Genomic DNA, 23,611 nt, shown 5'->3' with positions numbered 1-23,611 from the left:
CCTTTGTTGCCACTGAAAGGCTAGCTGTGGGCATTTCCCACCTAGCACATATTTCAGTAACAAACATATAACAATACTTCCTAACTTCACATACAATGATAGTACCTACAATTCAACAAGATATTAATGTTCAACACATCAAAACTTTTTAAATGATAGCTCACAAGGCATACTTTGTACAAAACATATAATTATATCACAGAGGTGAATATGGGGGTTCCAGGATGCTGTTTTGAAGTACAGAGTGTCACAAGGGGAAAACAGTAAACTACTACACATCCTGCCCACAGTAATGTGTGGTACTTTAACTGGAGGGGTGGGGCAGCTGTTACCAGATTTGCCCATTACTTTGGGGTACACTCATTTATTAGGGTTATTCTTCTGAGGGGAGGGGGTTCTATAATTCTGTTAATGTACTGCTTGTGTCCCTTGTGTTTTTATATGGAGCTCTTCTTCTTCCTTCTGTGAGTCCCCTCCCAATGGAGCTGTCCTTCAGGACCTAGGTTCCCCAGGGCTGGGTTCCTCCAGCCCCAGAATCAGATGAACACACACACACTAACAGAGCAAGTCTGAGTGGACCGGGTCAATCAGCACTCTCAAGCTGACCCCCTATATGTCCCTGGACTCAATAGACTGGGCCAAGTAGCACTTCCAAGCTGCCACCCTCATATGTCATAGGTTCAGCACGTTCCTATCCCCACTTTCACATTACAATTGTTCTGGTAGTAACTTACTTGATGAGCAAACCCCACTATAGTTTTGGACGCTACAGGGATCTTTAGCTTAGGTAAGAGGAGCATTGCTGTGGAGTAAATAGGGAAGCCAGAAACACTAAAGAGAAAAGTTCAGAGAGAGAGAGAGGGAGGGAAGCAATCAGCTTAACCATAAAAGTTATTTCTTGAATAACCACACAAGGAGAGCCTAAACAGACATAAGTTACATTATTAAAGATTACAAAAACTGAACAAACAAGTCAGGGTTAAAAAGTTATACCTGAGGTAGAAAAGAAAACAGAGAGAGAGAGAGAGAGCTGGGGTCTCACCACTCTGAAGCGTGAACTGGTCGGGATCCCAGGTGATGGTGGTAGCTCAGGGTCCTGAGTGCTGGTTACAGGCAGAGCCCCCGGCCCGATCAGTCAGGAGAAGATGAAGTTCCCGTGAAACTGATGCAGAGTTTGAATTCAGGCATCAGAACACTTACCTGAGCGTGGATAGGAGTTTTTTGTAGGGAAACAACAATGGTTCAAGGGAGAACACTAGATTTGTTTATGGGTAAACTGATGACTCAAGGGTTTTCTTTAGGCTAGACAATAGGAACTGATCATTCAGGGATGGTGTTCCTTCAAGGGAGCTCACAATGCAATTAGGCAGCTTCAGTATTTTGGATATCAATCAAGGGTTCATTACTAGAATTAGTCTGATAACTGCTGAGCTGGGTGTGTGCAGGCGTGGGTTCATTAACATCTGGAGCAGAGATCCTCCATGATGCAGTGCGTCCCTGCTTTTCTGATCCCGGAGTTCAGTGTGGTTCTTGCCTTGGAATCTCTGGTCTCCATTCTGTATGCTAATGGAGATGCCTCCCTGTCCCATCTTTGATGCAAATGAGGCTGGGGAGTTGCCTTAATCTTGTCACCCTTGTCAGGAGGGATTTAGGTGTGTCTCCCACTGCCTTTTCATTGCTTTCTGTAAGTCTTTCTTCTGTCAGTTTTGGTTCAAGCAGAGCCTGGGGTGGGGGTGCCCTTAATGAATCAGACAGGCTGGATACTGCACCCTGGTTCCCCAAGAACACAGAGCTGCCTAGTATCAGGGCATCCAGCAGAAAAATGCTGGTTACATCCAATCCACCCTTCCCTATCCATGTTGCACCACAGAAAGGTTTCCACAGAGTTGTGGGGAAGGGAAGTGCAGCAAAGGTGGGTGTTTCATGGATCCTGCTGCAACCATGTTCATAGAAGTAGTTTCCTCTTAGCTTGTGGGGGAGGAGAAGAGGATAGGGGCCTGTTCAGAACCCAGATCTTCAGAGGTGTCAGCTTTAGTGCAGCAGACTGGATCACCCCCTTACATTTCATTTCTTTGTGTGTTAAGTTCCATAAGCCCCTGTGGTGCTGTAAAAATAATAAGCAACACTAATATTCATTCCTGAGAGATTACAAGATACTTACTTTTTTCTTACAGAATACTCCTTGTCGTCCCATTTCAATGGGTCAGGGCCAGGAGATCCATGCAAGGCGCTTATTAAATCAGTGTATGCAAGATGGAGGATGGCTCCTTCTGCAGAACTGCCACCTGGGCTTGGATTTCCTTGATGAATTATTGGACACAATCATAACAACAGAATCTATGAACGAGGGTTTCAGGATGTGGATTACTACAGAGGTCCATTCAAAATTTCCTATTAATCTTTTGCAGTCATCTATCAAATTTACTAATGAACCACCTCAAGGTAAAAAAAAAAATCATTCTGACAGTTGCTGCTTTTACTGATTCCTGTATGTTGCTCTATGTTCTCCCTGTTCCTCAGTTAACTAAATGCAACCCTGTGTGAATCAATTTCATTATGCATGAAGCATTAAACTGTTTTTGTGAAGATTTTCATTGTTCATTTTGAAACACAGACTATTGGCGATCTTGTTGTATCAGTATATAATACATTGTGAAGAATATTAGGCCAAAATCTGCAATTAGTGCTAAAAATTGATGCCTAAGTGTAGATTTTGGAGTCTAAATAAGTGGCTTGAATATCAACAGGAGCTGTGGTGCTCAGCACTTTTGCAATCAGGCTAGGTACATAGATGCTTAAAAATAAATTTAGGTGCCTAACTTTTGGCATCCAAGACTGCCAGAATTTTCAGTAATATACAGATGCTGTTTCTCATAATGAAATATTTTCCAATGAATGGATGGCTGTGGAACTTGAGGCTTGTAACAAGTTTAGTATCTTGCTGGAAACACAGAGCATAAGTATTTACCACCAGTTAGTCCTGGGATATTTAAGTTTCCAGGGTATTTACGTTATTATAATTTACCCTCCTGATTTAGAATGACGTTTTCATTAGAGAACAAAATTATGTTCCTGTTTACAGAAATCTTTATGGTAAGGTAGAACCCCTTCCCGCCCTGAACTGAAACTACACATATTGGGCCAGAGTGTTTCCACATAGACACGTGCAAGGAGGGTTCCTGCAGCCATGGCTCTTCCCTCTCTGCCTGGAAGTGGGGCTTCAATCTCTCCACCACATTGTTCCCCTCCTTACACCCTGTAGAGGCTCTGTGTGGTTCAGGGTCTGCTGGGGGGAGAGGTTGTATTCAGGCAGGCAGAGGGAAGGGTCAACAGGAAAGGGCTAGCAGGATAGACATCATCCCCCACTCTAGCCCCACAAAAATTACACTGACAAGTTAACATAGCCCCAAGCTTCATTCACTTTTCTGCAGATCCTACCCAGAGTCTGTGGCAGCTGATGTGGCTGGGGTTAGTCCTTGGAAGCACGGCTCCAAAGCCACTGTGCTGACTGGAATCTGGGTGTCACAGGAGGACCAGTGGCCAGAGCTGCTGCAGGGGCACATGTTGACCCCAGTGGCTTTTACCTTTTGGAGGGACAGACAATTTGGGGTGATCATCACCAGAGAGATAATCTGAGAGAGGGCAACCTGGCCCACAGCATCTCATCCAAATTTATTCTGTTCCTGGGGTTTGGATGTATTGGTACTTCAAATAATAACAAGAATAAAATCATAAACCTCAGGGTGAACTTTCTTCCTAAGCTTGGCTGTCACCAGAGGTTTCCTGCCATAGATCCAAGTTTCATTTCATTTCATACTCATTCCAAAGAGTAACTTGCCCCTTCCTTACGTGGAAGTAGGCGTTAATAAGCCACACCTGCCAGACTGAGTCACCTCAGCAGGAATCAGCCAGGATCCCCCTTCTGGGTCCCAACCCTGACTAACAGGAAGCACTCTGTGTTTGTTGTAGGAGATGATATTATTCCTAAATATGCATTTTTCTGTGCCTCTTTCTGTGCTAAGAATGAGGGACTGATCTATGCTGAAAGGTGGAAAGAGATTTTTATATACAACTGTTCTCATGTCAAAACAGGAATTTTCATAAGAATTCGTGAATTTGAAGGGCTAATGTTTGTCACTGAATCTGAGTTTTCTTGCCATAACTGGTGACATTGCACTCTGTAACAAATCTCAGATTTCTTTATATTTGTCTCAAGGCAACAGTTACCATTTTCACACACCTTTTTTTGCCCTCAAAAATATCACCTTTTGTTTCTTCAGAAAACACAAAGTAATAAATAAACTGAAGGCTAACTCTCTTGCTTCTCATAAATTTGGCAACTTTTAATATAATTTTACTTTGGTGCATAGGTGCTGGAACAATTTGTATAGTGTGGGTGCTGAAAGCCATTGAACAAAACTGTAACCCCTAAATATAATGGAAACCACTTCAAGCCAGGGAGTGCTGCCACACCTCTAGCACCCCTACTTCCAGAACCTATGCTTTAGTGTAGATTTTTTTCATACTGCTGTACTTGGCAATTCCATTCTCTAACCTCCTTCATGCTGAAAAAGACACTGGCACAAATTAACCAAGCAAAGGGAAAGAGCAGAGAGGACCAGTTGGCGTAGTGCAGCTGCTGGGGAAGGTGAATGTCTCCTGAATGTGTGTATAGAGAATCAGACTGAAAGTGTATATAGAGAATCAGACTGAGAATGAGGATTCTTTTGGCATCATCACATCATATGTCACATGGATGTTTTCCTCCCCAGTGTACATACAATGATTAATGTTAGATTTGTTTTGCAGATCAGTTTGTTTCCATGGTTCATTTGCATGTGGCTAAGAGAATATGAAGTGTAGAGGTGTGCATGTATTGTATGAAATCCTATAGGATTTTTCCTTACACTGTTGCTATTGAGTTCCTGCTTTTCACTAGATTGCTTTATTAAAAAAACAGAAAACACGTCATTAAGCTATAGTGAAGATCTTGAGAGAGCTGCCTGTTGCAGCCTATTTGCTAAGGTGAATTTTTTCAGCATTACATCCCTTTTCAAACCTCAGCTTCTCACTCAGGACCACTCTTGCCTTTCAGACCAAGGTATGTGTGGAGAAGGTGCAGAGGCTTATCACTCGAATGAGCCTCTCTTAAGCCAGGGTCATGCTTTGTCTCTGAGAAGATTGCATCACAGGGGCACTAACAAGAGGCAGTCCCTGTGCTCAGGAGAGTGCATGAATAGCAACCGTGACTGATCTCTGCACTGGAGGCAGGAAGGCAAGGTTGAGGAAAGACTATTTATGCTTTCTCCACTTCGCACACATGTGCAACAGCCAAATACAGTCTGGCTCTTGGTGTTTTAGGGATGAAGTCAGTCCTTTATTGAGAGACGTGCAGGAAGGGGAGCAGAGTTTTGTCAACCATGTGTGGGTACCCAATGGCATTTTGCTAGCACAGGGAAGGATCTTTCAGGGGAATGCACAAGAGGCTTACCCCCTTAATTTTCCTTTAAAGAACCCATTTGCCTAATGCCTGCTGCTGGGATAAGATGGGAAAGGAGCTGACCAGACCCTGTCAGTGGTAGGAAGCTGTTGTCAAACCTAGGCTTCTTTGAGTGCTAGATTGCAATGCTGTCTTGCAATTCTCTAGTCCTTTTTTTTCAACTTTTACAACTTTTTACCATAGCACTGTGCAATAGTTTGCCTTTCATTTATATGTAGGTGTTGCAGCTTGTTTCAATTATTGAAGTCAGTGGGAGCTTGAGAATATGTATCCAAGGTCAAATTTGATCCCTCAGTCATTTAAGCCTCTTATTTCACTATTTAACTTTCTGGTGAGTTAGTAAGAATTCTAAATGTGCTTTGCTTCTGATCTGTCTGAAAGACAGCGTGGTTTGATTTATGGAGTAATCCCAGATATTTTCACTCACAAGGGCAGTTACCCAAGTTTCTGGTTTAGGTTCTTTTTTGTTGTTTTAAATATATTGCATCTTTTTTAGAGCATTTGTCTGTATTCAGATGACATCCTGGTTCTTTTATAAGGCAGGTTGTAGCCAGTCTGCAATTTGATTTTAACAATATTCAGAGATGTGTTATGGATAATGATTTAATTTTGAGTAGAATGTAAACTGTTTTAATGTTGTTCAGATCTTGTCCCAGATTGCCTGCACGCTGTGCTGTTAAATACTGTGGTTTGATAATTTTGTCTTGATTCTTTTGATTCTCCTTTAATACCTTTAGAATATATTTTGGAAAAGTTGTAAAGGATGGCAGATGACACTGGTGTTCTTTTCTGTGTCATAGATAGGAAGTTTTCAAGTTCTATCAGTCTAGGATTTAGCCATTTATTTCACTGTATTTGAAACCTGCCTTTAAAAATTCATGCTACAGTATTTCTGGCCCTTTGTACAGATTTGTGTTAGGAAGCCCTGTGAACAAATGCGGATACCTTAGTACAACATCCAAACACAGCGGCTGGATGCCCATCTCATCAGTTAGGTGCTGATGTAAATGGCCTTTTGCGTGCCTATATGCCAAATGTGGGATTTTGACATCCTGTTAAGGCCCAGGGGTGAAATCAAAGTCAAAGGAAATTTTACCACTGTCTTCAGTAAGGCCAGGATTTCACCTTGTCTTTGAAAATTGGAACCATAGACACTTTTTAATATGTATCATTGTATTTCATAGGACATGGTGGATGGCTTTCTTGGTTAGCAGAATATATATAACTGAATATTTAACTTTTGTATGATTTATATATCTACAGTCATCGCTAATATTTAGAATCAGATTAAATATGAACAATTGTTTCAAGATTCCTGAGCTTAATTTAGGTTTGGAGCATCATCATTTATCTGAAATTAGGCTGCAGAGTTTTGGGACTCTTTTCCATTGCTTAACAAGATTGGCAACATCAAAGCAGTATTTATACTTCTGCAGTCCAAGCAGCAGAAAGTTGTATTGGAATGCTCTTAATATCAGCCTACTGCGTGATTGCTGTAGGCCAGAGAATGTGCAATTATAACAAGACTTGGAACTCATGTAGCCCTTTTCATTCATTGATATCAAAATGCCATACAGTGGTGAGTAAGTAGCACCATTCCTGTTTAATCATTGGGTAAACTGAGGTGCGGAGAAGTTAAGTGATTTGCCCAAGGTCACGCAGTAGGTCAGTGGCAGAGCTGAGAACAGAACTTAGCTCTACGGAGTCCCAAGCCTAGGCCTGAGCAAGTGCACCTCGCTGCTTTGCTTAGATTGTGGCATCACTGCTCCTACCCCAAGATGTCCCTTTGTTTCATTTAATTCAGAAGGTCACACATCAGTCAGGCAGCGGCACAGACAGCTGCAGCGGCACAGGAGCTAGCAAACAGAGCTCTAAACAGGGGAGTTTGAGTGGGAGTTCTATTGGAGGAGAAGGTAGTTGTACTTGGTTTTGTATTTTTAGTATTTGTGTGTGTGTGTGTAGGGGTTTTGTGCTGGGAGAGCAGCTGAGCCTGATTAGGGGGTGGGGCTTTGTGCTGAGAGAGCAGCTGAGCCCTGCTTAGGGGGTGGGGCTTCTGACTAGGGGTCCTATAAAAGTAGCCAGCCAGTCAGGCAGCAGCACAGACAGCTGCAGTGGCACAGGAGCTAGCAAACAGAGCTGTAAACAGGGGAGTTTGAGTGGGAGTTTGTATTGTGGTGCTTCTTTGGGGTTTGCTTTTGCTGGGGAGTGTGTGGTCTTTTTGGTGTGGCTTCTGTTTCCCAGATTAACAGGATTTAGGTGGGAAGGCTATGATGGATATGGATGCAGCTGTGGGAGTGACTCCTGTAGTGAAAGACACATTGAGGATGACTGGATGTGGAAGCTGTGGTATGTACATGATCCTGGAGGAGGGAACCGGTAAGAGTTTTTTCTGCATGAAATGTCGTCTGATAGAGCTGATGGAGGAAAAGATCCGAGGTTTGGAGATGCAGATGGAAAGTCTGGTTGAGTTTAGGAAGGGGTTTGAGCAGATGATGGAGCAAAGATATGAGGTATCTGAAGGGAAAAGCTCAGACTCACAGATGGAAGCAGGGCTGGGGAATTTTGAGGGGAGCCTGGGTGAGGAAAGTGGTCAGTGGAAACATGTGACTCAAAGAACCAGGCAGAGGAAAAGACGGGCTAGTGAAGGAGAAATAGAGCTTAGGAACAGGTTTGCAGAGTTGGAAAATGAAGAAGGGGCTCAGCAGGTACTTGTTGAAGGTGGAAGGGTAAGGAAGAAGAGAAGAGAGGCTAGTCCTATAGGAAAAGGGGAAGAGTCAAGGGAGATTACACCAAATATGAGCCCCAGGAGGATACAGGATGGGTTGAAGAAGATTGTAAGGGAAAATAGGAATGGAAAGAACTTGCAGCCAGAGGGAACAGGGGAGAGACTGGAGAATAGCACCGTCACCAGGAAAAGGCAGGTCTATGTGATCGGGGACTCTTTACTGAGAAGAACAGACAGGCCTGTAACTAGAGCTGATCCAGAGAATAGAAGGGTGTGCTGTCTTCCAGGTGCTAAGATATGGGATGTAGACCTGAGGTTGAAAAGGATCCTAAAGGGAGTGGGAAAAAATCCCCTAATTATCCTTCATGTGGGAACAAATGATACGGCTAGATTCTCACTGGAAAGTATTAAGGGAGACTATGCTAGGCTGGGGAAGACACTTAAGGAAATTGAGGCTAAGGTGATCTTTAGCGGGATCCTTCCTGTTCCTAGAGAAGGGCAACAAAGGTGTGACAAGATGATGACTGTCAACAGATGGCTTAGGCAGTGGTGCTATAAGGAGGGCTTTGGGATGTATGGCCACTGGGAGGCATTCACGGACAGAGGACAGTTCTCTCGGGATGGACTTCATCTGAGTAGGGAAGGAAATAGACTTCTAGGATCGAGGCTGGCACAACTGATAGAGAGCTTTAAACTAGGAATTAGGGGGAGATGGATGGGAGATGTCCAGGTAATCTCGACGCCAGATTTTAGCATTGAGAGGGAAGAAGATGAAGTAAGAAAGGATACAGCCATCGGTAGGAGAATGTGTATATAAGGAGCGAGGGCGGTGTGGATACTAGTCTAATAGGTTATACTGGCTGTAGAGTGACTGTGCCTAATAGGGTACAAAATGTGAGCGAGGCCAAACAGCAAAAATTAAGATGTTTATACACCAATGCGAGGAGTCTAGGTAACAAAATGGAGGAACTAGAGCTACTGGTGCAGGAAGTGAAACCAGATATTATAGGGATAACAGAAACATGGTGGAATAGTAGTCATGACTGGACTACAAGTATTGAGGGGTATGTGCTCTTTAGGAAAGACAGAAACAAAGGTAAAGGGGGTGGAGTAGCATTGTATATCAATGATGAGGTAGAATGTAAAGAAATAAGAAGCGATGCAATGGATAAGACAGAGTCCGTCTGGGCAAAAATTACATTGGGGAAGAAAACTAGTAAAGCCTCTCCTACGGTAGTGCTTGGGGTGTGCTATAGACCTCCGGGATCTAATTTGGATATGGATAGAGCCCTTTTTAATGTCTTTAATAAAGTAAATACTAATGGAAACTGCATGATCATGGGAGACTTTAACTTCCCAGATATAGACTGGAGGACCAGTGCTAGTAATAATAATAGGGCTCAGATTTTCCTAGATGCGATAGCTCATGGATTCCTTCATCAAGTAGTTGCTGAACCGACTAGAGGGGATGCCATTTTAGATTTAATTTTGGTGAGTAGCGAGGACCTCATAGAAGAAATGGTTGTAGGGGACAATCTTGGCTCAAGTGATCATGAGCTAATTCAGTTCAAACTAAATGGAAGGATTAACAAAAATAAATCTGCAACTAGGGTTTTTGATTTCAAAAGGGCTGACTTTCAAAAATTAAGGAAATTAGTTAGGGAAGTGGATTGGACTGAAGAACTTATGGATCTAAAGGTAGAGGAGGCCTGGGATTACTTTAAATCAAAACTGCAGAAGCTATCAGAAGCCTGTATCCCAAGAAAGGGGAAAAAATTCATAGGAAGGAGTTGTAGACCAAGCTGGATGAGCAAGCATCTTAGAGAGGTGATTAAGAAGAAGCAGAAAGCATACAGGGAGTGGAAGATGGGAGGGATCAGCAAGGAAAGCTACCTAATTGAGGTCAGAACAGGGATAAAGTGAGACAGGCTAAAAGTCGAGTTGAGTTGGACCTTGCAAAGGGAATTAAAACCAATAGTAAAAGGTTCTATAGCCATATAAATAAGAAGAAAACTAAGAAAGAAGAAGTGGGGCCGCTTAACACTGAGGATGGAGTGGAGGTTAAAGATAATCTAGGCATGGCCCAATATCTAAACAAATACTTTGCCTCAGTCTTTAATAAGGCTAAAGAGGATCTTGGGGATAATGGTAGCATGACAAATGGGAAGGAGGATATAGAGGTAGATATTACCATATCAGAGGTAGAAGCAAAACTGAAACAGCTTAATGGGACTAAATCGGGGGGCCCAGATAATCTTCATCCAAGAATATTAAAGGAATTGGCACCTGAAATTGCAAGCCCATTAGCAAGAATTTTTAATGAATCTGTAAACTCAGGAGTAGTACCGAATGATTGGAGAATTGCTATATAGTTCCTATTTTTAAGAAAGGAGAAAAAAAAAGTGATCCGGGTAACTACAGGCCAGTTAGTTTGACATCTGTAGTATGCAAGGTCCTGGAAAAAATTTTGAAGGAGAAATTAGTTAAGGACATTGAAGTCAATGGTTAATGGGACAAAATACAACATGGTTTTACAAAAGGTAGATCGTGCCAAACCAACCTAATCTCCTTTTTTGAAAAAGTAACAGATATTTTAGATAAAGGAAATGCAGTGGGTCTAATTTACCTAGATTTTAGTAAGGCATTTGATACCGTGCCACATGGGGAATTATTAGTTAAATTGGAGAAGATGGGGATCAATATGAACATCAAAAGGTGGATAAGGAATTGGTTAAAGAGGAGACTGCAACGGGTCCTACTGAAAGGCGAACTGTCAGGTTGGAGGGAGGTTACCAGTGGAGTTCCTCAGGGATCGGTTTTGGGACCAATCTTATTTAATCTTTTTATTACTGACCTTGGCACAAAAAGTGGGAGTGTGCTAATAAAGTTTGCAGATGATACAAAGCTGGGAGGTATTGCCAATTCGGAGAAGGATCGGGATATTATACAGGCGGATCTGGATGACCTTGTAAACTGGAGTAATAGTAATAGGATGAAATTTAATAGTGAGAAGTGTAAGGTTATGCATTTAGGGATTAATAACAAGAATTTTAGTTATAAGTTGGGAACGCATCAATTAGAAGTAACGGAAGAGGAGAAGGACCTTGGAATATTGGTTGATCATAGGATGACTATGAGCTGCCAATGTGATATGGCTGTGAAAAAAGCTAATGCGGTTTTGGGATGCATGAGGAGAGGCATTTCCAGTAGGGATAAGGAGGTTTTAGTACCGTTATACAAGGCACTGGTGAGACCTCACCTAGAATACTGTGTGCAGTTCTGGTCTCCCATGTTTAAAAAGGATGAATTCAAACTGAAGCAGGTACAGAGAAGGGCTACTAGGATGATCCGAGGAATGGAAAACTTGTCTTATGAAAGGAGACTCAAGGAGCTTGGCTTGTTTAGCCTAACTAAAAGAAGGTTGAGGGGAGATATGATTGCTCTCTATAAATATATCAGAGGGATAAATACAGGAGAGGGAGAGGAATTATTTCAGCTCAGTACCAATGTGGACACAAGAACAAATGGGTATAAACTGGCCACCAGGAAGTTTAGACTTGAAATCAGACGAAGATTTTTAACCATCAGAGGAGTGAAGTTTTGGAATAACCTTCCAAGGGAAGCAGTGGGGGCAAAAGATCTATCTGGTTTTAAGATTCTACTCGATAAGTTTATGGAGGAGATGGTATGATGGGATTTTGGTAAGTAATTGATCTTTAAATATTCAGGGTAAATAGGCCAAATCCCCTGAGATGGGATATTAGATGGATGGGATCTGAGTTACTATAGAAAATTCTTTCCTGGGTATCTGGCTGGTGAATCTTGCCCATATGCTCAGGGTTTAGCTGATTTCCATATTTGGGGTTGGGAAGGAATTTTCCTCCAGGGCAGATTGGAGAGGCCCTGGAGGTTTTTCGCCTTCCTCTGTAGCATGGGGCATGGTTGACTTGAGGGAGGCTTCTCTGCTCCTTGAAGTCTTTGAACCATGATTTAAGGACTTCAATAGCTCAGACATGGGTGAGGTTTTTCATAGGAGTGGGTGGGTAAGATTCTGTAGCCTGCGCTGTGCAGGAGGTCGGACTAGATGATCAGAATGGTCCCTTCTGACCTTAGTATCTATGAATCTATAAATATTTTAAATAAAAATACCCCACTTTTTGTGATATACTAAATAATAAGTTATTACATAAAAACAAAAGCCACGATGATGATGCTGAAGATGAGGATGAGTAGCTTTACAATGGTTCTTTACAGACCATTAAAAATGATCAATCCCTCCTCCAAAGAGCAAAAAAAAAAAAAAAAAAATTGTATGTGGGCAAATTCATATTTTAGGATGGTAACGTTTAAGTGTTAGAATTAGAAATGGGCTTTCCCTACAAAATTTAGAGTGGGATCCTGGTTTCAAACACTCCAAGTTTGCAATGTAGGGTCAGCCCATTTTAAAAATAGATGGTTTGATTTTTTTTTTTTTAAATTCTGCTCTGGAGCTGTGTTTGAATTTTTGACACTCTCACATTTTAGATCCAATATTTTGGTTTAAGCCTGTCCCTCTAAGCATATCTAAAATGTAATTTGACTGATACTGTATCAAAATGAATAAATAGTTCTGTGATTCAGAATATAGAAAAAATAATACTCTGTGTTGTTATAATCATTTCTCATAGAAGGCCATCTGTTACAACAGACCTAAATCAATCTTAAAATGCCAAGATATGGATACTATATCTTTTTTTACTAATGCAGTGTGATTTTTATTTTATTTATTTTTTTTTTTAGGTGTAAAGGCTGGTTTAAAGCGGACATATTCTTCTATTACTCAGGAACAGCTGGAAGTGACCAATATGCCACAGTGGAAACCATTGTTATATGCTGTGGCATTTCTACATACAACTGTTCAGGTTATTAATTAACTGTCTTACAATTACACTATAAACCATATTTCATAAATGAGAATATAATTAAGAACTTGAAAGCTGTGTTAAATATAAATAATGTGATGGGCAAAATTGGACATGTAAAATGAGAACAGCCAAAAGATGTCACCCATACCCTAGACTGAAACATACCCCCAATACTGAACTTACCTGCCCACACTGGTCATATCCCTCCATCAGGAGACACCTGAGAGGAAAATGGATAATATACACCTTCACCCTCCATGAAAGATCTTTTCAGGAATTAATCAGGTGGCTGTCATTGAAATTTTTAAGAACAATTATGAAAATATTTCTATCCAGTCATTTGTCATACCTGCTTCTTTGCCTATCCCTGTGTATTATATGAAAAAAATAAGATTCCAGCTAATTAATTGTGGGGCTGCTTTTGTTCTCACACTAGTGTAAATCAAGAATAGTTTTATTGAAGTCAGTGGAGTAAACACAGTTAGAATCAAGCTCAGTGTCCCTTTAATTTCCATTGATGGTGGGTGGATTATTGCATTTTTAATATATTTCACAAATTCTTTTACACATAGAATTTCTGTTACTAAACTTCACCCTTTTTAATATCTCCCTCCATTAGGAAAGACGAAAGTTTGGTCCATTGGGCTGGAACATCCCTTATGAATTTAACCAAGCAGACTTTGCAGCCAGTGTGCAGTTTATTCAGAATCATTTGGATGAGGTTGACATTAAGCGTGGGGTGAACTGGAGCTGTGTTCGCTATATGCTTGGAGAAGTACAGTATGGTGGCCGTGTAACAGACGACCTTGACAAAATGTTGCTAAATACATTTGCCAGAGTGTGGTTTGGAGAGAGTATGTTTACTGACAAATTTTGCTTCTACAAAGGTTACATTATTCCAAAAGGCAAGACAGTTGAAGACTATCTCCAGCACATAGAGCAGCTGCCAATGGTCGATACACCTGAGGTAAAAATATTTTAAGTTTTAAAGCGTTAAGAGAGTTATACTAATTAAAGTGCTAGACTTTTCTAATCATCCATATATGGAACAGGGCAGAGCTCAGACAACAGACGTTATGAAAATGAAAACAATTGTTCTCATTTAACAAGCCGGTGTTATCATCTGGGCCTGTTCCATTTTGAGGACAGGAAGTTGTTAGTTGAAGTTGAAACAAAAATGACTTGACTTCTGTATCACTGTTATTAACTGTTCATAATGCATATACTCTGAGGTTTACAAATGCCTCTGAAGATAACATGTATTGGAATTAAAATGCACCAAATATACAGACTTGTTTCTGAGACTATTTAACCCACCACCACCACGTGCTGGGTAATAATGTGAAAGGACTCCGTATTTGTAAAATTAAACTGTCTCTTTATTAAGAGAACTGTTTGCAGAGATCCTGCAACTGCAGTAAGGATCCTAGCCATGTGCACGCAGATTGGTTTCCTTCTGCTTCCTCCAAACTCTTTCCTCTTGCAACCTGGGCTCCGCCCTGCAAGTTGCATGCAGGTTGCTACAGGGATTGATCCATGAATGTCTTGTCTGCACTGGTATTTTTCTATGCTAGTATAGCTGCGCTGAGATAGCTACACTGGCGTAAATCTCTAGTGTAATTGTACTGTACCACTGTAAAAAGTGACTTGCACCAGTGTGGCTTTCTCTGGTTTGAAAATGAGGTAAAATTAGTGTAGGCACAGTTCAACGTGACTACTGTAATGGCTCAGACCAGTGCAGTTTATCCCATGCAAAAAGCCCATTGTAGGCAAAGCCTGAATTTTACTTTTGTAGTGGTATAATCCAGAACTCAAGGTTCCTCTTCTAATTCCAAGAAAGGAAACCACAGAGGTACTTCCAAACATACAGCATGGACTATCGGGATTCTGCAAAAGAGCTGCAAAAATAGATGACATCATCTGAGTTTTTGAAGGGAGAGAAGCAACTGTGGAAAAGCTCTGGGGAAAAAACATCTCTCTAAAGATATTCGGTCAGATCCCCTAGCTCCATTGATTTTGGGTGAGATTCTTACCCACCATCTGTCCAGGATTCTCATTTCTGGGTCTTAGCTTCTTAATGCAACTCCCTTAGCTATTAAGATTTTGGAACCTTAAGGCAGGAGTAGCAGAGTAAGTGCAAGCCGGACTCCCTACTGGCTGATGTGCACCTTCCCCGGCTGAGTGTAAATACTGCTCTCCCAACATTCCAGTGGATCCATTTTGATCATAGTCAGTGAAGCAGGTCACCACAGGAACTGCATCCCGTCTGCTTCAGTTCTTTCCCAGATCTCAGTTCCGGCTCCTGCACCTGCTTTTCCTCAGTGTTTTGAAGCCTGCTTCAGAATTTGGGGGCTTATTTTCTCAGTATTTTGGTGCCTGCCAATACAGATTTGTGGGGTTTTTTTATATATGGAAGTTCTGCCTTTCACTTCAGTGGTGTAGGATCAAACCCTGAATATGCAAAGATCTCTTTCTCCTTCAAAAGACTGACCCAGATTCTCACAGCTCACGAGGAAAGTGACAACTTCCTTCCGTCACTCCAAGCTCCTTCTGAATTGCTGTTGGAAACCCCTGACCTTTTAAGCTCAGTCTTCTCTGATCTAAGAAGGATATTGTATTAGTCAAGACAGTATAATTTTTATTTCCTCCTATCTCCATTTTTGGTTAAGAAAGACAGATTGAATAAATCTGGCTGCTGTATCATTGCTTCTTTGATGAAATTCAACCTTTGCATTAGTAAATCAGAATACACACTGTCTTCTGAAGAGGGCTATTGAATTCAGAAATCCCTTTGAAATGCACTTAGATTTCAGACAGGAGGGTGTGGAGTGTTTGCAGCTGGATTTGAAACTCAACAGTCAGTTGAAAAACTAAGGGGTACAATTCTGGATTCCTTATGCATCCAAAACACCCTTTAAATTGAGTTTCTAGATGAGTGTCCAGGAGGATTAAGGACACTGAACTGCCCCAGGATGATAATACGATTTTTCTGTTTTTCCTTTATTCTCCCATGCATGCATGCACAAAGATGCACACAAGACCAAATTCATCCCTGGAGTAAATATACTAACTTCAGTGAAGTTACTCCGGGGATGAATTTAGCCCTCAGTTTAGGACTATAATTTACATATACAAAGGGAGACATTTTCTCTTGTTTTGAACTAGGACAGAGGCATTGCTACAAATTCACTATAGCAAAAATGAAGCTTTTCTGTTTTTAAAATGATAAAGATGATATAGTTCCTGCCAGCCATATCCTAATTCCTTTGCCCGGAGAAAATCTCACTCTCTTCAACAAAAGAGATCAAAAAATCATGAACATCTTTAATCTCCAAATGCTTTATTGTATTCCATGATAGTCAATACAGATGTAATACTGTGCATTGACTCTTTCACATACTTCTAAATATGCAGGTTGTATTAACTTTACAAGTTCTATCTGTGAAATATGTTTTAAATCCTACTTGGAGCCTAATTCAATGGGAATTGTGTGCACACACTGTGTCTGCAAGTAGAACTGGATCTATAACAATAACAATTTCAGGGCCAGATTCCTAGGTGGTTTAAACTGGTGCAACTGCATTTACTTTGATGCACTTACACCAGCTGAAGATCTGGCTCTGAATTTTTAAAGTTGCAAGCATAACTATTAAATTTAATCCTTTTATGCCTTTTATTCTTAGAGTAATTTTACTGATAATTAGAAGTGTCTTGTGTATATAAAATGAGCTGATGTTGACAGTCCAGTTCCTGGTGGACAAGAATCACCATCCAAATGGACAGTTAAAGACTTACTGATAGTCTCAGCAGAGAATACAAAGATTGAATGAGCATGAAGTCTGAACTGATGTTATCTTTTATGGTTGCTGTTTTTAGGTCAGGACTGAAGCAGGGGAGGGCATAGGTCACTGCTCATGTTATACTTCTTTCAGACTAAATAAAAGAATTAAGTTTTCACAGCCAGGGAAAAAAGACTTAAAACCAGAAAGACGTAACACATCCAGAATATATCTCTGTTCATAACATCTGTATGGGTGCTTTCAAATATATATGCACTTTGGGTTTTGTTTTTTATTGCCATATTTTAGAACCTAATCCACCAGTATCATTCCTAACAAATAAATTAGAGAAAAGAGAATTAAAAAGAGAGACAACTTGGGGGGGGGGTCAGAAATGGAAAATGATGGAAAAGTAATGATAAAGGAAACATCATAATTACTAATATTTATGACTTGTACAATACCATACATGTGCATATCTTTCACATGACTAAGATATTGAAGTAGTTAGTACTGTAGTCACTAGTAACTTTTCTGTTAAAATTAATAGGTCAAGGAAAGCATTTTCTGAAACAAATGGATAAGGTGATTTGGCTGGTTTTAGGGGGTGCACATTCATTCACTGCTTACGTTAGAGTTTTTTGTATAACTTGATCCAGATGCTTACCTAGTTTAGATCAGTGTAACCCCATTGACCTTAATGAGGCTATGCTGATTTATACCATCTAAGGATCTGCTCCCTTGTCTTTTTCTTTTGTGTAGACTATTAACTGATATATAGTTTAAAAAATCAATATATGGTATTAACAAGAGCACTCTATTTTTTTTGACATAATTCTTCATTTTTTTCTTGTTGTGTCTTTTTTTATCTTAAGGTATTTGGACTTCACCCTAATGCAGACATAACTTATCAGACTAATATGGCTAATGAAACATTAAGCACAATAGTTAGCATTCAGCCTAAAGACAGTAGCAGTGGAGGAGGGGAAACCAGAGAAGCAATGGTACAACGTCTTGCTGATGAGATGCTGGAGAAGTTGCCACCAGACTACATCCCTCATGAGGTACAAATATATACAGCAAGACACTGCTGCATAGATGCATACGAATCATTATATATGCCATTCATGTGGAAACACTTCTCTATGAAACTTTTAAAGTATTTTAATTAATGAAATAACTCACACTTTATTAAAAGTATAAGTGTTCTGGTTTATTATCTAAAGTGTATATACATCAAAAAGTTACATATGAAGAAATAATGGTTAGTTACATAGGATTTAAACACTAACATGACATGCTATCTGGAAGTGGTGGTGAGTCTTGCATTAGTGTTTGAATAAAAGAAAGTGAATATTATTGTTATATTATTTTATTACATTAACATTTGTCATAGGTGCGGATGGCTCCTTAGGTAGCAAGCAAAAGCAGGATCTCATACCAAATATGCTTTCCAGAGTTGCAGGTGACTAATGGTAAGATAAATGCAGAGTAGAGCTCTGCAGAGCTTTAATAATCTAGATGAGTTTTAAATTATTGAGGAAGCGGATGTGGTATGAGTGGAGAGACATGAAAAGAGCTGGAGAAGCAAGCAAGGAAGAAGAGCTTGGAGATAACAGTTTGGATAGTCTGTAAAGAAGGGAAATGTGTTCAGGAAGATCAGTGAGAAGATCGTATTGGCTAAGGCATGGCCAAGAACTCTGGCAGGGGAAATAGACAGGAAGGGACAGATTCTAGATATGCTGTGAATGAAGCAGCAACAGAGTTTAGCAACAACTGAATATATTGGTATTTCTTCCTACTCACTGGATACTTGGTTGTGTTTCCAGATTCCCAAAGACTCCCACTTTTCAGTAAAGAAAAAGACAAACATCTAATTGAGTAATAAAATGAAAGTAGAAGCCGCAAACTATGCATGAGCTATGGCAGAATGTTCATCTCTGGTATAATCTGAAAGCCTAGAACAAAGCAAGAGTCTCTGATAGAGCCCCTGTCTTCTTCCTTATCCATCGGGGGCAGCTACCTGATTTGAGCTCACTGACTATCAGAACAAACTGACCCATTTTCCCCATGGTATAGGCCTCTTCATATATTGATGTTCTCCAGGAGACCTTCAGATAAGTAGAACATCACTCATAAAAACAGAGTTTAAAGTATCTCCAAATAATACTGTGACACTACACCCCATATTCATCCCAGTAATATTATGATATGGTTATGGCATACTTATGGTACATTTTGTACAAGATGCGTCATGTAAGGTGTCATTGGAAAAGTTATGATTTGCTGAATATGATTATCCTATTTGTATGCATGTATAATTTTTGTATATAAAATTATGAATATTGACTATGTATCTATATTTCAAATGTAGTTACACCTGGGTGATGCCCACTGGGCAAGAAGCTTCCAGTCCAGATAGTTGGTTGTAAAGGGCCTTCTCAGGGTAAAGGGCCATTAGGAAAAACGATAGGCCTTAGGAGAAGCTTATCCTCTACCTGGTGAGCCTTCCTGAGAACGCTTCAGACAGTCTGTAAGTAATGGCTGCTATGACTCAGCAGGGCATGCAAGGGCATGTGACCAGACCACATGACACTGATCTCCATTTTGGGTACTTGTATTTTTCCACAAACTGGCTGGGAACTGTTTTTAGAGCAATGGGTTCCTGCCATATGTTAAAGCTATATAAGGCAGAGAGTGACCTCATCTGTGGTTCTTCACTCCCCCACAACTCAACACCTAAGAGAAGCTCGTAAGGAAAAGTACTTGGAACGGGGGTGGGGAGCCCAAGCTGTAAAGCAAGTGCAGCTGGTGCCTTGAGAATCTGCAAGCCTGCTTGTATCATCAGTCAGGGTGAGAAATTGCTAATTCATATCCAATCTTTCTAGTATTTTAGGCTTAGTTTGTGGTTTTGTTTAAACATAAAACACATTCTTCATGTTGCAGGGGTAGACATATTAATGAGCTTACAGTGTACAGATCCCTGTGCAGTGCAAGATGGTATAATTTAGATTTTATACTCCAGAGTGGGGTGCATGCCTGCGGAGCTGGAAAACTGGCTGGTGTCTACTGTTTGCAATCGGGTAGCCCAGTTTGGGTGGATGTCACCTCCTGCTGTTATGTTGGGGGATAACAGGGCCTGGGTGAGGCTGGATGTGTCCCCAACCCAGCTGTGTGTCTTAGAAGGACGCCGCAGTTCCCACAGCTCCCAGACTGCACCCCAAGGGTGACAACCCATCACAAAAACAACTTTAAACACTTTATGAGATTACATCAAAACAAGTGACAAACAATTGAAACTGTCCTGCACGTCGTAAGATCCCCTTTAGTTTTCCCATTTCACATACAGAAAAGGCCAGAGAGTTCTGTTGCTTCCAAGCCTCCTCGCTCAGAGGCTTACATAACAGATAACAAAGAGTTCTTCTTCAAGGAGTGTCCCTGTGGGTGCTCCACTTTTGGTGTCTTGGCACCCTGCGCTTGTAATTGGAGATTTGTAGTAGCAGTGCCCTGATTGGCTGTGCATGCGCAGCAGCCATCTTGCGCCACTCCAAGCAGCTATCTAGCATGCGCAGCCAACCGACCCCTAGTTCCTTTTTACTGCCCTTGGCTTGAGTCAGAGCGACAGCAGCACCCCTTCAACTCCGTAGATCATATTCCTTCCTTTTTTTTCTTTTATCCTCTCAATTCTAGTTAACTTCAGTTAACATTACTTTAAATGTCCTCCATATTAAAAAAAAAATTAGTGTCGTTTTCCCCCACCCGCCACCTGGTGGGCCTCCACCAACGACGACTGCTTTAAAATGGGCTACCCCGTTTTTCTCCAGTGCTGGACCTCCCTCAGGCATGCCTGGTTCTCCTGGATTTAACACTGCCTGACCTGCAGGCTATTGATACCAGTTTCAGACGGCCATACTCAGTGCATCCGCTGTCTCAGAGAGACCCAATTCCCCAAAAGTGTCCTCATTGTAAAAAAAACTGAAGGCCAGGACACTGAAGGCCAGGGACCTCCAACTTAAGTCACTCATGATGAAGAAATCCCTCAGGCCAGCCTGCAACCCAGAGTCCAGGACGCTTCTTGACCAGTGGTCGCCAGCAGCCTCAGACAAGGGCTGCACTACCAAGACTGCTTCTAAGGACTCTGTCTCTAAAAAGGTGACCAAACACCCAGTCTCAGTCATCACCACAGCAAGATCTGCCTAAAAAGAAATGGTGTCCTGGTGAAAAATCTGCCCCGGTACTGACGGCACCAAGAGCCCTGGTACCAAGACTTCCCAAGGAGCCAAGGACTGGTATGGGCAGGCTCTCAGTCAGGTGCATGATCTAAAGCCCTAGCTCGGCACTGACCATGCCGAAGAACATTCCAACACTGACCAGTGTAATGGCACCACGTGCTGCACATACGCAGCTCAGTAAGACCTTGCAACTGATAGTTCTGACCCTTTCCTCTCAGACTGCGCTGCCATCCCTGGCACCGAGCTTCCTGGTACCGCAACTTTTCACCAGACAGGCGGACCTAGCAGTTTCTTCTATGCCAGGGACCCCCCCTATTCGGTGGTACCCCAGTGAGGCGTGGACCAAGCCAGATCATCACCCCTGGGGCTTCAGCGCCACCTCAATCCAGTGATGATGATGATGAGGATGACGACTCAGGAGTGTACATTCCTGGCCACTCTTCTCCTAAAGCTGGACCCTCATATCATCAGTAACTGGTAGACACGCGAGCCTGTCAGCCCCAATCCTGGCTGCCACCTCCTATGGCCCTCCCACCCAACTGGCCAAACTGGGACCCATGGGTCATTTATAGAGCCCAGAACATTAAACCCCCTAACCCACTGGTCACCAAAACAGCCCACTCTCCCGCACCAACGGACCCAGCACCTTCAGAGGCCCAGGATGAGGAGACTGACGAGCAGGCGGACGCACCTGAAGGAGACACTTGCCACCTACACATATCTCATCCAGATGAAACAATCATGCCACCATCCTCCACATCGGGGGATGACTTCAAGTCCTTTCAGGATCTTTTCAAGAGGATAGCAGACTCCCTCAACATCGCCTTGTCTGAGATCCCTGAGACCCAGCATAAGCTCACTGATATTCTCCAGGCATCCCAATCAGCAAAAATAGAACTGCTTATTAACATTGCCATAATGGACCTCACAAAAAACATCTGGCAGATGCCAGCCACGGCACCTCCTTTCTGCAGAAGGTCGGACAAAAAATATTATGTGCTGGCAAAAGGGCCTGAATTTCTCTTCACCCACCCCACTCCTAATTCACTGGTCATGGAGGCAGTAAATCAGAGGGGCAAACAGCAACAATTTAGATCCGCCCCTTATGACAAGGACAGGAAGAGGCTATACCTCTTTGGCCACAAAGCCTATTCTTCCGCCACCTTGCAATTCCTCATCATGAATTCACCTGCACTGCTTGCAAAATACACACACAAAACCTGTTTTCTACAGTGTCATCTTTTATTGAAAATCTTTTATTGAAAATATAAGAGGACAAGAGAAGCGTGTAAGTCCAACATCTCTGAAGGTTCTCTCATTGCAAGGACTGCCCTCCATGCCTCTCTCAATTCTGCGGACACAGCAGCATGCTCCATTGCAACCTCCATGGTCATGTGTCAGGCATCTTGGTCATGTATCAGGATTCCTGAGAGAGGTACAAGCTGCGGTTGAGGACCTACCCTTTGAAGGTCAGAAATTGTTTGCCAAATCCACCAATGCATACTTGCGCATACTTTAAAGGACTCCCAGGTCACCTTAAAGACTCTCAGCATCTGTGTCCCTGGAAACATGAAAAAGCAGGGCAGGTTTTATAACCAAAAATTCCGGGCTACACCATACTCCCAGCCTCAAAGACGGCATACCCAAAACCTAAACGGAGGCAGACGGGACGAAGGCAGAATCAAGACCAGCCTTCCACTTCTAAGCCATCATTTTGAATGTCTGTTCAAGGGCCTGAAACCTCTACACTCTAATTCTGGATCTCAACCCCACTTCAACACCGTTGGGGACCCCTGTCACCATATTACCCAGTCTGGAACAATATCACCACAGACAGATGGGTCCTGGAAATTATCCATCAGGGTTACTCCATCCCATTTATTTCTAACCCATCTACCCACCCCGCTTCCCTGTCCTTCAGGGAACCCTCTCACGAGCTCCTATTACATCAGGAAATAAACCACCTCCAGCAATTAGGGGCCAAGGAACTGTACCAGCTCAACACAGGAGAAGAGGATTTTATTCCCATTATTTCCTCACTCAGAAAAAGAACAGCGGATGGAGACTCATTCTGCATTTATGCAAACTCAACAAGTTTGTGAGAACACAGCGATTCAAAATGGTGGCCCATCATTGATGATTCCAGCATTAGAGAAAGGAGATTGGCTTTTGTCCCTCGACCTGCAAGACGCTTACTTTCATGTCACCATTTACCCAGTGCACAGAAGGTTCTTGCACTTCACCCTAGGACATCAACATTACCAATACAAAGTGCTACTCTTCGTACTGTCAACACCCCAAGGCTCTTTTCCAAGGTCCTCACCATCTCTGCAGCTCAACTTCACAGACTAGGGGTCATGCTTTTTCCATACCTGGACGACTGCCTGTTAAGAGCACCAACACGGCGGGCAGCACTAGAAGCCACACATACCACAATAGCCCTCTTTATGACCCGCAGACTTCAAATAAAT

At 41.9% G+C, this 23,611-nt stretch overlaps 1 protein-coding gene across 1 annotated transcript in view; it reads left to right on the top strand.

Annotated features, from left to right (window-relative positions):
* The window catches only part of LOC119851672 (dynein axonemal heavy chain 5-like), a 270,620-nt gene that overhangs the window by 211,943 nt on the left and 35,066 nt on the right, over nt 1-23,611 (top strand). The window contains exons 70-73 of the mRNA XM_043508515.1: nt 2,175-2,442; nt 13,005-13,126; nt 13,749-14,096; nt 17,784-17,972. Of these exons, the coding sequence (XP_043364450.1) occupies nt 2,175-2,442; nt 13,005-13,126; nt 13,749-14,096; nt 17,784-17,972 (927 nt within the window). The remainder of the gene's footprint in view (nt 1-2,174; nt 2,443-13,004; nt 13,127-13,748; nt 14,097-17,783; nt 17,973-23,611) is intronic.

This window comes from Dermochelys coriacea, chromosome 2 (genome assembly GCF_009764565.3).
Source record: "Dermochelys coriacea isolate rDerCor1 chromosome 2, rDerCor1.pri.v4, whole genome shotgun sequence".
NCBI classification, from domain to species: Eukaryota; Metazoa; Chordata; order Testudines; family Dermochelyidae; genus Dermochelys; species Dermochelys coriacea.
Note: the sequence above shows the minus strand (reverse complement) of the source record. Positions and strands in the feature narration are given on the sequence as shown.